At 37.4% G+C, this 14,873-nt stretch overlaps 1 protein-coding gene across 5 annotated transcripts in view; it reads left to right on the forward strand.

Annotated features, from left to right (window-relative positions):
- Etv1 (ETS variant transcription factor 1) overlaps positions 1-14,873 on the forward strand; it is an 86,850-nt gene that overhangs the window by 271 nt on the left and 71,706 nt on the right. Inside the window, exons 1-5 of one of the 5 annotated variants that reach the window (XM_051145081.1) lie at positions 385-724; positions 1,152-1,283; positions 2,094-2,181; positions 3,544-3,591; positions 13,850-13,903. In XM_051145081.1, the coding sequence (XP_051001038.1) occupies positions 1,239-1,283; positions 2,094-2,181; positions 3,544-3,591; positions 13,850-13,903 (235 nt within the window). In that variant the 5' untranslated portion in view covers positions 385-724; positions 1,152-1,238. Of the gene's footprint in view, positions 1-384; positions 725-846; positions 1,019-1,151; positions 1,284-1,447; positions 1,604-2,093; positions 2,182-3,543; positions 3,592-3,715; positions 4,108-13,849; positions 13,904-14,873 lie in introns of those variants that run through there. The other 4 variants (XM_051145083.1, XM_051145084.1, XM_051145075.1 and 1 more) reach the window with 4 other exon arrangements.

Below are 14,873 nucleotides of genomic sequence, written 5' to 3' on the forward strand. Positions count from 1 at the left end.
CCACATAGTATTTTCAAGTCCCACGGACGAAAGGCGATCGTTTTAGTTGAGGATTTTTTTTGTTGTTGGTGGTGGTGTTAAATCCAGTAAGCACTATAAGTTAGTGTTGTAAAATGAAAAAATAGCTTGGGCCGAAAGCTGGTGCGGAGTGAGGCTGGAGCTCGCGGTGGGTGGATTCGGGGTCAGATGTAGCGAAAAGGGATTGGGGACACTCGTTTTGTGGTTGTGTATCTGAACCTCCAGACAGTGTTTTAAGGACATCTGACTAATAATGGACCAAACAACGCTGGGCAGGAGAACTGGTTGACTCTTAAAAACTAGGTTTCAGTATCCACACCGCCCCCTCCCCCGGCCGGCTTAACAAAAACAGCGAGTAAGGAAGGAAGTAGGTTTTCTCCGTGCCTTTTCCTGGGTGCCGACCCTGCGATTTCCCGCAGAGTGGTCGAGTAGGCAGAGGGGCGCAGCAGAACCAAGGGAAGGGGCCGAAAGCCGCCTGATTGACAGCCCGAAATCTGATCTTGTGAAAGAGACGTGGAGCCAATGGGAGGCAGCGATCCATCAGTTTGGATTGGAGGCCCCTGGAGGAGAAGTAGAGGAAAAACCACCGAATTCAGCTCTGTCAGAGGCGCTTTCAGCTTCCAAGGGGAAGTGCTGGGCAATAATTAATGTTTTTATTAAATTTGGAGGGAATTTTTTGCAGCCGTTCGCCTAGCGTGGCCTTCAGGTGGGTCTTTCCAACAACTTTTTATGTCTCTCCAGATAATTGCATGGTTGTGGGTTGCAAAAACTATTCTTATGAAAGAGGTGTCTCCGTCTCTTTAGTCCCGTTAGGTGAAAAGCAAGTCTCGTTGATCGCCATTGCTAGTTTTGCACACGTTTGCGAATCAGAGCTGCCTGGGATACACTGACCGAGCAGGGAACATCCAGGGTGTAAATAAATACATTTCCTCTTTTTAGGATTTTTGATAGGACCGAAAATATGTAGATTGTGAACTCTCTTGGCTCTCTTTGGATCCAGGTGAAGAAGGCGGTGAAAGGGAGGGTTATTTTTGTGAATGGGACTATCAAGGATAATTAGCTATGCAAATGCCAGAGCTTCATTCATGATTTTTTTTTTTTTAAAGCCTAAAAGCCATCTTGTTCCCCTCTAGGTTGATAGAAGTCCAGATCCCGAGGAAATCTCCAGCTAAATGCTCAAAATATAAAACACTGAGCTAATATTTGCGAAGAGGAGCAGAATGGATGGATTTTATGACCAGCAAGTGCCTTACGTGGTCACCAACGTGAGTGATCAGTTCGAAAGTTGCTGTTTATAAACTTGACTCGGACGGGGTGGGGAGAGCGAAGAGATGAGAAGGGAGGGGGCAGGGGGTTGGGACTGCAGACACTTTATCTGCTTTGTTGCCACTGTAGGGCGACTCTGCTTCTAGAAGCCCCAACAACAAAATGAGCTTACCTTTGAGTGATTCGGATAAGGCATAGTTTTGTTTTAAGACCCCTTCTCATCAATGTGCCCACGATGAGTCGACGAGAAGACCGAGGGCAGCAGCAGTTGCACTCAAAGTTTGTGGCTGGGTTTGTCTGCCACATTGGAAAGAACGAAGTTGAGACAAATGCTGGCACTTTTTGTTTACATGGGGTGTCTTGGGGGTTTGCTTCCCCCTCATTTTCTCACTTTTACCAGTTTTCCCGTCCTTTGGCTGCTCTTACTGAGGGTGGGGGTGCTGCCTGAGAGATGATGGAACTCGCCTTTTTAATCTTGAGTTCATTCAGTAAAAAGATATTAAGTGTTTTAGCTTAATGTTTTGATGCTGAGATTACTTGTAACTATGATGAGGATAAACAGGAGTGTTGGGATACGCTTTGGGAAGCAACTCTCCCTTGCTGTTGAGCTCCCAGCCTCAGCTTTCACTGTCAAAGTCAGACAATACATATTGGAGTTCTCCTATGAACCCTTGGGCTTTTTTTTTTTTTTTTTTTTTTTCCCCTACTCAAAGGATCCAGTAGACTTATGTTATGTATGCATGATTTTTTAAAAATGTGTGACATCTGAGATTTATATTCTTTACAGAATTTTATCTTTCCCTTTGTAGAGTCAGCGTGGGAGAAATTGTAACGAGAAACCAACAAATGTCAGGAAAAGAAAATTCATTAACAGAGATCTGGCTCATGACTCAGAAGGTGAGGTTTGGTTCTGAGTTGAACCCCTCTCTTTACTTACACTCTCTACCTTCCAAAGAAGGGTCACAACTCAATCGCATCTAAAAACTAATAGACATTGAAACATGGACTTTACATGCAACCATTCACATAGTGAGTTTGGAGACTGTTTTCTGGTCTTGTCACAAAACTAATGAAAGAAGGAAATAAACACCTACCAAGTGACCTTGTTACTTTAAACATCATTTTGTGTTTATTCTCATTCATATGGCATCTAGCCAATTCCCTATACTACAATAACAAGTTGAGACTGTAACACACTGGGACAAAGTAAACAGCTATGCATGCTGCTTATGTTTTTATTTCAACTTTATTACAAGTTAAACAACATAAATAAAGCCATATACTGTTGTTGAAATTTTATGAGTGAGTTTGATAACTGCATTGGGAAGTCATGACATCTTGTTAGCATGGTCACTGCATCAAACTAAAGGCTTAATGAAGGCTTATATGATGGGGTGAATTAAGCTGTAGGTTCTTCTTATAAACTTTTGGTAGGAGGGCAATATATTAAGAATTATTTCAGCCCTGTGGGAACATTCATAATGGACTGGAAAACCTACACTTAATTACCAAAGTTCACGTTGAATTTAAATTAAGTGGACTAAATTCTGAAACTTATCACATTTTCATTCGTGTTAGATATCTTCCTTTCTCCTCCCCACATGACAGAATACAATTTGGAATTGATAATCAACAGAAGCCAGGTCACTGTCTGCCTTTGATTTTTATAAATCTGCTAATGTAGAAAAAAAAATATTTTTTAAATGCTTATATTAGAAGTTGCCTCTGTTACTGTTGAGCTATTTGGACAGAAAATATAACTTGGAAGTTAACTCAGTTTCTGTTGGCATTTTATTTATAAAATGTTCTGTCTTTCTAATCTGCACCCTGCTACTAGTTTAGTAAGAGATAAATGTGCTTAGGCAAGGTTTCTGTACATAGATCATCTTTACTTCAGTGTCTTGGTGAATTTCAGTGTGTGTGTGTGTGTGGGGGGGTGTTTTTTGTTTTGGGTTTGGGTTTTTTTTTTTTCTTGTTTTGTTATTTCTGTGCTTACTTCTTAATTGTTTATTGAAAAAGAAAAAAATAAAAGAGGATAAGTGATATTATTTAGTTGCCTAAAGAAATCTCTTAAAGTGTCACTTCATTGATGTCACAAATAAGCAGGATTATTGAAATACTTGAGATATGAATTCTATGTTCAGTTGATGCTCCCTAAATTAAAATCATATCGAATGCTAGCATCATGACCAACATTTTCATTTACTGAAGACTGTAGATTGTTGAGTCTTATGTTTGTGTCTTTGACTTGTTTTTCAGAACTCTTTCAAGATCTGAGTCAGTTACAAGAAACATGGCTTGCTGAAGGTAAGGGGGAAAATGGCTTTAAAGGGGAAAAGCAACTCTAGAAGTGGGTGGAGGGAGTCCCGAACTTGCTGTCTTAAATGTTCAACCCAATTAATTGAGCTCTGAAAGAGCCACCTCATGTGTCATGCATACATTAGAACCTCTGATGAGTTTGTCTTCGGGGACTCTGGGGCTGCTCTACCCTGTGTCATCACAAATTACCAGGAGAAATTGCTTCCAGCTCACAAGCACATCTGCTTTTGGCAAGAACTAATGCACCAAGACTTCAGGTTCTAAGCCTCTGTTCAGATTTTAATTGCAATTGATCAGGTTTATATTATTGTACCTCGAGAGACCTCAAGCCAGAACCGGCTGGCTTGCTGTTTCCCTCAGAGCAGAGCATATGATTGTTTGGTGCTCTGGTGAAGGACTTTTCTAATGGCAGAAATTAGTTTCTCTGGGCTCATCAGGACGGGATGCTTCAAGATTTAAGTGCAGGTGTCTTCTTTCCTCCTTGCTCACAACACAGAACATTAGGTGTGTATGCCACAGCTAAGAAATCTGTTGGTTTAAGATAAATCTTTTAAGGGGATTTGAAGATTTAAAAAATGTTTTATGTGTTATAAATGTAATGTTTGTTGAAGTTTGATTTGTATTTTATATCTTGTCACTTTTATTAGGATTTGATATGGAGACATTTAATGGCATTTTGTTTTCTTTTTTAAATTTCATGCAGCAACCTATTACATTTTTTATTGTGTGCAACTTTGTTTATAGGAACAATGAAATGTGGCTTCAGTAAAGCTTGACACATGTTCAGATATAGAAAGCTTTTGTTGGTATCTACAATTTTAAATTTTTCTCTTGGAATTGGCATGATTGTGAAATGTTATTTTATGAGTGTGTGTGTGTGTGTGTGTGTGTGTAGGGAGAATAAGAAAGTTGCTGATATTTAAACATTTAATATGTTTTGTTATTTCCGTACTTATTTTCTGTGGGGACCTAATTCTGGCACTAGATTTTCCAAATGGTTCAAAGGAAAGGGAGGGTCTCCTAGTGGAAACCAGGACTTTGGTACTTGCTTTGAGATAGATGGAAGAGTTTTTAGCCAGGGTCTTGTTTGCAGTTGTTCAAGTTGCTGTTAGCATGTAAACAAGTTTCTTTGTCTTGCTGATAATTCTAGTTCTTCAAAAGGCTTTTACAATCTTAAATGATTCAAAAATCATTTAAGTTTAATAGCTCTTAACTATCCTTTGAAAGAGGGATTGCATTTATATGTTAATGAAAGGTAAGTATTACTGAAAGTTTTCTTTAAAATTAAGGTTATTTTTGCTTGTCTCTAAGTGAAACTCAACTGCAATAGATCACTTAGGATTGTAGCATAAGGCATATATTCAAATGACTTTCTCATAAAAATTTGCAGAGGCTCTTGCCTTAACTTTTATCTATTATTTTGTCCCAGTTGAAGGTTATGTAGCATTTTGTTTATTCAACAATTTACTCGCTTATCCAAAATAAGTTACCATACTCACTTAATTGCTGTGGAATGCTTATTGGTTCTTAAAGATGTTTAAATCTGAAAACTGAATCCAAGTCAGTGCACTGCTGGCTGAGTTTGAATGTGCACAGCAGCTGTTTCTGGAATTTTAAAATGTAGATCTGTGGCAGGCGTTTATCATTTCAGAACAATTTTTCTTTTATATTTTACCTTTCACTTGATTTATTTGTGTCTTATGGCTCAGATAGGAGAGTTGTGTAATTTATCTGACTTTGAGTTTATCTTTTAAAATAGTATGGAATATTCTTATCTCTTCATTACCTGCAAATCAACGCTGAAGGCTTATCATTATATAAAGTAAACTTAGATAAGGACTAATGCATTTGGAGGAACATGTTTTTACTTAGAAAGAATTCATAAGCTTAATTAAATTCAGGAACTAATCTTGAGGTCTTTTTATATTGAATACCCAGGTGTACTAATGTTTGAAAAATGCATTTTAGAATAATATAAACATTTTTGAAGTGTTACATTAATTTTTATAGTTATATAGTTATGTGGTAAGTAAAATTTATTAAAGTAATTTTAAAAATATAATAGTAAGGAGGGTTTTTTTTTTGAATGTTAATAAACTAGATATTTAGCTCAGGTCCTTAGCCATTAAAAATAATTATTGTGCACATGTATTTTAATATGGTTAATCCTATGACTTGACCAATATTAGCTAAGAGGGTTCCAAAATTATACTAGTTAATTTGTTGCTACTTTTTGTGTGTGTGTGTGTGTGTGTGTGTGTGTGTGTGTGTGTGTGTGTGTGTGTGTTCTTCTGGACATGCAAAAATGAATGGTTTACTAAAGTAGCAAATTCTAAATTGTTACATATTTCTTTTCTTAATGTTCCATAGTAAAGAAAATAAACGTGATTTTAAGGCATTTTGGTCTTTTAAAAAGAGATCACTGACAATTAACCAAGCTTCTCCCATGTGTTAAACTCCCTCTGGGAAGCCAAACAGGTCTACAAACCTTTTTAGACATAAGAGTCAAGTTTGCTACAATGTGTCATGTGATAATCACTTTTAAATTTTTCCCCTAAAGTCTCTAAAGAGAAATGATGAGTCTTAGAATTTTTAAATTGTTTTTCCTATAAGAATTTTTATAAATCATAACATATTGATTAGTTATAAGTAAATTATCATGAATCATGAAATATGTTTTATTTCCAAAGGGCAGTTGAGAGAGATAAGGCAGGACTATTGGAGGGTAAGGACAGAGTTCCTATATCTATCTACTAAAGTCCTCTCTAAAATTGTAATTGCATTCTTCCCTGCAGCTTTATCTCCATGCAGAGATCTAGAATATGTTTACAGAATGTAACTTCACGTTAGACACATTTTCCAAGCACTAATGCTTCAATTTAAAATATACTACAACTTAAAACAACAGCATTTTGTGGAAAACTATAAAGCTAGTGTTTTCAGTGACCACAGTACCAGATAAAGGGACTAGAGACTATGCTTAGTATTTTAAATGTTACCATAGCTACTTCATTTTGAACTTCGCTATGGACAATTCTTTATTGATTCTCAGTCCTTTGCATTAGATTGCTACTGACGGGCAATTGGAATGATTTGATCCCTTGAAATAACTTTTCAAATGTCACTCCTACCAGCATTGTAGTAACTTTTTGTTCTTAACTTGCTTTGAAAGCTATAGTAAGTGGTGTCCAAAACTTCTTGTGCGTATTTGTGTGTGTGTGTGTGTGTGTGTGTGTGTGTAAGGGGGGGGGAGATGGCAGAAATAGAAACCAAGTCAAGAAAGCATTGCATTTTTCTAAACGTATCCTACCAATGCTCATCTACTACTACAACTTATAGGAAAATACCGTATTTCAGAGTATATCTCATGTCTTACTTTGCTGAGGTCTGGGTGTCTGGAGACCTTCTATTATGAATGAGCTTGAGGAGAAAGTCCCCAGTGGTGACTCACCACCAGCAGTGTAGAATGCTTTCAGTGACACAGTGAAGTTACGTTTCAGGGTGCACACACAGCTACACCTTCAGAGTCCTAACACCAAGAGCGGAGTCCCACATCAAACATCACTATTATCTCTTTCAAATAAGGAGACTGCCTTTGGGTCCCATGAAGGCATCAAATAATGACCCTGTTGGCCTAGAAACAGAAACGGCACTACATTTCTCTCAGTTTACTTATAATACAAAATGTACGGCTACATTCTGTTTCATGATAGTTGCTTGGAATGTGAGCTGCTGGTCTGCTTTCCATGTGGCCTCCTCTACTCCACACAATATTCATGAGACACTCTTTTATTGTTCGAATACCCTAGCCCCTCTGTTCCCAAAATAGAACACAACATTGACGTTGGATGGGCTCTTTTTTTTTTTTTTTTTTTTTTTTCTTATTTGGTGCAGTTTTTAAAACTATAGTATTGTATGTGGTTATATAAAACAGGATCTGATAAGTCAGGATTAAGGAAGTACATATATGTTATTATAATTAGGTGGGAGATATTTCTTGCACTCTCTTTCTTTCTGTGTGTGTGTGTGTGTGTGTGTGTGTTTTTGTGTGCACACGGGCGTGTGTGTACATATGTGTGTGTGGGGGGGGGGTGGAGTGGCTGCTGCTATCCTTCTTTTTTTTTGTTGTTGTTGTACCAGAAAGCTATGTAAGATGTGAAAGGACTCTTTTTTCGAGTACAGGTACAACAAATGTTCTTTACACCTAAATAAGAGTTGGAAGAATCTAAATGTGGCTCATCTATGTTCTACTTACAAAAGAAAAAAAATTTAAAGGGAAAAATGGGTTTGGTGGCCATAGTATAGTTTTTCAGAAAGTGCTGATGCGTGTCGGTGACGTGTTGCTGAACTTTTCCAGTTGAGTTACAGAAAATGTGTAATAGCTTGCATATTATACTGCAACTTTATTTCTTTGATTTATGCACAGTTTTGTAATTAAAAATTATATGCATAATGACAGAATCAGACCTCTGTAGCACTACAGAAAAAAATGGCTGCAAAGTGTGCCTGGCTGGCTCTGGGCTTCGTTTTAAGTTTCCAAGGCACTGCAGGTCGGTTTAGTTAGAAATTGAAGCTGATTTGGGACCTTCCTGTTTCTCTGCTTTTACCACATACATATACAAAGAGTGTGTCAGGCATTAAAGGCCTTTCTATCTAGTCAAGTCCCCCTTCCCTTTCTCCTTAAATATGTTTGTATTTCTGCACTAATTAATGCTTTTATCTTGCAATCATTTTAATGTTAAAACCGGATGTGGTATGAAGCTAGGCTTAGCGAACTCAGCACTTTTTGTTCCATGGACTGCACCCTCATTTTAGGATTAGAAGAGGGTACCACAGTGTAAATGTTGATTTTCTTCATGTTTTACTTAAAATAAAGTTGACATTTCCTCAGGTAAATTTGTCCCTATCTTTTGATTCGAATGGTACGAACCTCAGCCATAATCTACTATATTCTTGTGACTAAAAATTTGAATGATAGACAAGCAAAAAGGCCTTTTATTTATTTTATTACTAGTATTTTTTGTTGCTTGGAATAAAACTCAGGGCTCCCACATGCTCAGCAAGGGCTCTGTCACTTAGGTACACTGGAGCCCTATTGGTGACCCTATCTTCTCCCCCCCCCCTTTCTTTCCTTTCTTTCTTTTCTCTTTTCATCCACCTTTTCTTATTCTCCACTTTCTTCCCTAAGATTTTTACATCTTCTGTTTTTGGAACAAGGTACCCTTTAAAATGTGATGGATTAAATATGTGTGTACACAACTCTTTCCTGCCCCGCTATGTCATTTATTTTAATGTGTTTCTGAATGAATCTGTTTGAGACAGAGCAATAAAATTGGTGTGTTTACTCTGCAAGTTCAGCTTACTTGCTTTAGTTTTCTGGAAGGGTGTGACATGAAAAGATTGTGGTTGGGCCTCATGGTGCATGCTGGACTGAGTTTTTGTGAATGGAGGCAGAAATCCAGTTCTGCCTGCTTGTCTTGAGGAAATGGCTGAGGAGATCAGCTGTCTCATTCACGGGCAGAAAGAATGAGTCATACATCTTCCGCCTTGTTTGGCTCCAGGTCATTGTTACAGTGGATAGAACTGGTTTTAATTAAATATTAACCCCTTTAATACTTGACATTTGTTTCATTTGTAATTTTCCCACTCCTCCCCCTGCCCCCCTCTGGCTTTAAGAGAAAACCCAACAGACAGTGAGATTGTAGAAATGACAGGGTTTTTATTTGCCTGCAGCTGAATTTGAAAAAATGTTAAACACTCATCATTTCTTAAGCAATGAATATTATTATATTTAAAAGTTGAAAATGGGCATAAAGTAAAAGCAAGCTGTATTTAAAACTGCTCTTCACCAAGGCACTGTTGCTTAAGAACAGATATTAAAGTTTAAACGCAGGGCATTGGTTCTGTGACATTTTGGTTGCGATTAATACTTTTATGAGTTTCTTTCCCACAGTGCTGCTCTGTCGTATCAAGAAAGAGTATTAGAGAACAGTTTCAGAGAGTAAGCTAGATAAAGCCACTGGCCGAGAGTGCAGACACTATCCTTTAAAGTAAAGCTTCGGAGACGCAATGGCAACTGCTCTATTAGCCTGAAGTGAACTGATAGCGTTGCTTCAGCTATTACCAATAGAATTTACATGCTTGCTCTTCGTGAGAGCCACTTATTGGTCTTTGGTACATTCTTCCTCTTCTTCCTCTTGAATTACGTTGTGTAGAGAGACATTTTCATTTCCCAAAGATGATCACTTGAAGCACAGCTTAGAGTAGGCAGTAATGCAATTAAAAACATTAAAAAAATATTTTTTAGTTTGGCTTGTATTATTAATCTTTAACTTTGGGCTCGGTAGGGCTTGCAACAATATCTCAAGAAGCTTTAGATTACGTCTTCACAGAATAATTGTGAAGTAAAGAAAAAAGCAGAAAATATATCACACAAGTGTGCTGATACAGTGTCCCGTTTTCCTTGCCCACAGCCAACTTGTGTTTTTAGTTAAATGCTTTCTTTCCTTTCCCTCTGACTTGAAGTTAGATGTGACTTGAGCCTTTGTCTACTTAAGTGGCATGCTGCTTTGTTCAGTCTATTCAGTTTCTTAACGTTAGCTTCTGTGAAAATGTGAGTCATATGTTTTTTTTGTTAAAATTCTGTAATATGTTCAAGCATACGTGTGAAGTACTTATTCAGTATGTGAAGGAGTTAGAACAGAAATAGCATTCTTCATCCTTACTCCTTTTACAAATTGTTAGTATGGAGCTATTTTCTCTGTTCTTGTAAGATATACCTTCTAGATTTTTCTGCCCCTTAAGTATTACCCCTTGCCCTACATGTATGCCAACACTCGACACAGAGCACACACCCACTGGGGCCTTCCTTGCTGCTACTCGTGTGGTGATGTCTTCTAAAGAGCTACAACCCTGTCATATGAAATGAAAGAAAAGTCTGGCCAAGAACGTATCTGTACTAGCACATTAAGTTGCTAATAACTTACTACCTATTTTTAACCATCCCCATAACCAAGCATTGCATTTTTATTAGATTATTATAAATGATATTTTATTTGTCTGCATTGTGCCGCCAAACTGCAATGAAGGTTGACTTTAAATCTAGAACCATTTTATTATTGTATGTGTATAGGTACTTTGGCTGCATGCGTATCTGTGTACCATGTGTGTACCTAGTTCCCTCAGACATCAGATAACCTGGAACTGAAATTACAGATAGTGTGAGCCAATGTGTGGGGTGCTGGGAATTGAACCTAGGTCTTCTGGAAGAACAGTAAATGGTTTTAACCATGGAGCCATCTGTACAGCCCCAAATGTTAGCTTTTTAAAAATTCATTTTTTAGATTTATTTTTATTATTTTATGTTGTATGAGTGCTTTGCTTTCATGTGTGTCTGTGCACCACACATGCTGGTGCTTAAGGACGTGGTGAGCCTCCTTGTGGGTGCTGGGAATCAAACCAGGGTCCTTTGCAACAATAACATATGATTTTAACCCCTGTACCAACTCTCTAGGCCCAAATGTTGGCTGGTTTTGCATCTTAAAGAAACACACACACACATACACATGGGTATACATATATATGTATTTTGTACATATATACACATACATACATACATATGCATGTATGTGTATATATATGATTATTTGAAGGTGTGTGTGTATCAGTATCTGTAGATGTCTAGATGTCCTGGAATTCACTCTGTAGACCAATATAGTCTCAAACTTAGAAACCTACCTGCCTCTGCCTCTCACACCCTGGGACTAAAGTATGTACTATCACAACTGCCCTGTATCTGTTTAGCTCTTAATTTAGAAGGAAAACTAAATCATGGATATACTTTTTTAAAGTTCAGGATTTAATTATTTGCTTGCTATTATTAAATATTTATTAAAGTGTATATATTAAGGCATTTTTAATTAATGTAGACATAAAAGCACATTATAAAGTACATTTCGCCCATGTGTAATTCATCATTCTGAGCAGAAATTCAAGCCAACCCCAATACCAAAACCTTTGCTGTCAGTAGCAAAAATACATTGTAAATAGCTAAAAGAATGCTAGTACATCCTTTTATTCTGATGTCAGTCCTGTGTTTATTTGTTTGTTTGTTTGTTTGTTTTGATACAGGGCTTTCTGCATAGCTCTAGCTGTCATGTAACTGGCTCTCTAGAGCAGCCTGGCCTCAGACTTCACCTACCTCTGACTCCTGCTTGCTAGGATTATTTTTCTAGCAATAAAAATGTGTGCAACACTGCCTGCCTCATCTAGTCATGCTTGTTAGAAGTAATAACACAAAAACAGTAAGCTGGCCATAATAATGTTTGAAGTGCATTTGTGAATGTGACTTTTAGGAAAAGGGGCATAGTAGAAGGTTGGAAAGAAGACAGTACCTAATATCTAAGTGTCTGGGGTCGTGCTTAAACTACTCGATTTATTGGTTTCAAAAAACCCCTTATATTATTATGTTAAGTTGAGTGCGGGAGTTGAGTGGCAAATGACATTTAAAGAAATTAAAGAACTTACCTATATGTGGCAAGTCATCAGTCTATGTAGCAGAATTTTCCAACTTGAATATTGTTATACATAGCATCAAATACTGGTGAAAAACTTGCTTCTTGTACAGGCTGATCAAGCAGGTACCAGTTATGATGAGGAATTATTGTTGGTCAGTTTGTATCTGGTAGTAGGGGATGGTCTGTCTTCAATAAAATTAAGTACTGGTATGTAGGGGAGATTGTTAGCGAGCAACTGTGTGATATATACAGAACAATACTGGGCAAGGCTATCCTGGGATAGTTATATTCTTGGCTAAGGTAACCATGCTTTAATTCATCGAAATATTTCCATTTACAAAGAATGCTATCGGATAAAAATAGAAAAAACTATTGAGACTGTCTTCCTTTTTTTTTTTTTTTTCCTTCATATGACATGGAATTTTGTCATATGAAACTCTGTAATTGTGTGTTTTTTTATTAACTGGCTTATTAGCCTAAAATACTTCAACACACTACAGCTCTTTTTGTTATTATTATTATTACTTGATTTTTGAGACAGAGTATTAAACTGTAGCCTGGGCTGGCCTGGAGTTCACTCTGTATCTCATCCTAGCCTCAGACTGTTGGTGAACCTCAGCCTTCCAAATGCTGGAATTAGATGCCTGGCTAAGCCTGAGCATTTTAATTAACATTCCCCACACAGAATAAGTTCATTCCAAAAAAAAAAAAAAAAAAAAAAGATTGACATCTCTTTTAATATGACTTGATTGGATAGAAATTTACAGTATTATACAATATTAGGAAAGTAATACTAGCTAATGAGATCACATTGAAAGCTGATACTGATGACAGTTCATTGTATGTTGTAACCTGATTTCTGTATTGTGTAGTTTGTTTATAGAACAGGTATGCATAGCTGTGTGTTTGAATACTCGGTGATATCTTACAGGATTGGAATAGGCTATTTCCGTGTTCATATCAAAGGTAATAAACATTTCAAGGTGAAAGACTGGGCTTGTGCTTTAACTGCAACCAAGTAAATGCATTAAGTCCTCCCAATTCTTTAGTTCTTCCTTTTCCTTTAATAAAGCAAGAAGCCATTTAACCTTAGGGCTGACAAATGGTGGGATTCCTTTCCTTAGTGCTAACTAGTAGCCAGGAAAATATTGTGCATAAAAAACATTTGTTTTATTGTTTGTTATATTTATTATTATTATTAATACAATTGTTAAAATACATTGCTTTGCTGCACGTGGCCCACGTCTATGACAGTCCTTGCGTTCTTGCATTTTTTTTAAAGCTTTACAGCTTGCTTTGAAGAACTTTAGGGCAAATGTTTTTAATTATGGTAGTCTGATTTGCAGGAGGTGAAGCGTACCAAAAGAAGTCATTTCTAAAAATGAGAAGGGATTTGTGTGCTAGCTGCATATGACTTGGAAAAATCCCTGTAGTTCACTGAGATGGACTGTGTAAGCACAAGCAGTGGTGAATTGAATTACTTCTAGTACAACTTCTGCAAAGTACATCTCTACATGATCTAGGAATCCTGCATCTTTTATTTTCCATCTCTTCAGTTGCCTTCCGGCAGGTGAAATTCAGAGGGACTACACCTGCTACCATTATATTTTTGACACCCTTACATTTTTCCAGTGTACTAGTGGACCTTTCAGCTTCCTCTCTTATGCATTCCTGTTTTACATAGACGGTTATTGGCAATTTTTTTTTTAATTTTTCTTTTTCTTCTTCAGCTCAAGTACCTGACAATGATGAGCAGTTTGTGCCAGACTATCAGGCTGAAAGTTGTAAGTATAGCATGACTCATCTTTTGTGTTTTTGTCTGTCTTATTTTTCCATTCTTTTTTTTCAGTTGGTTTCTATTTCTACTGTGTCTTTGCATTGTGCCAGTGTTGTATTTGGTTTACAATCCGGAGGTGTGTTTATTTACAGGTTGTGACATCAGCAAAATCCCTGCCCAATCTGGGCACAGCTTCCAGTGGTGGGCAAGGAAAACTGAATTGTTGATACACTGGCTCTGTTCTCCATACTTAGTAAATTTTCTTGGAGAGCAAACAGGGTGTGATATGCGAATGTGCAAGTGTTTACTTCAGTTTTGCCAGTGCGTTCACAAGGAAAAGTCTGGATGGCAGGCAGAGTAAAAACCCATGCAAAATAACTTATCCTATAAGTTGTAAAAAGATTCTTGGTTTGGACATTCATTGGCTAATTGTATTACTCTATATTCACAGAGTCACCTGCTTTATTTAATTTTTAGCCTGAAGTTTTTAGCTTCCAGGTTGCAGTTGCAAATACGGTAGTAGCCATTGGCTTTTAACAGCGGCCCTTTTGTGTCTGTATCCCTGAGCCTTGCTCCAGGCCCTGTCAGAATGCAGGAAGAGTGATTCATGGGTACTTGCCCTCCCTTAATTGCAGAGTGAGCATTTTGCCTGCACAAACATAGTTGCCCCAGGGTTTACTGCTGATATTTATACTTTGCAGTTCTAGCATTAACCGAAGCTACTGACCCATGAAGTAAACCCAAAGGAGAAGCAGAGCTGTTCCTCATCCCCCAGGGATATGTTCCAAGATAGCTGGTGGACTCATGTCTCTGTCGCTAGAGCACATGTCTCTTGAATCTTGTACTCTAGAGGCTGCTTTCTCATTGTACATACCTTTAAGAATAAGTAACAACTTATAAATTAGGCACAGTAAGAGATTAGCAATGGTAGTAATGAACGAGAGCAATCATGACAAAACTTTATCATTAAAACTATT

Source organism: Acomys russatus, chromosome 1 (genome assembly GCF_903995435.1).
Source record: "Acomys russatus chromosome 1, mAcoRus1.1, whole genome shotgun sequence".
NCBI lineage: Eukaryota > Metazoa > Chordata > Mammalia > Rodentia > Muridae > Acomys > Acomys russatus.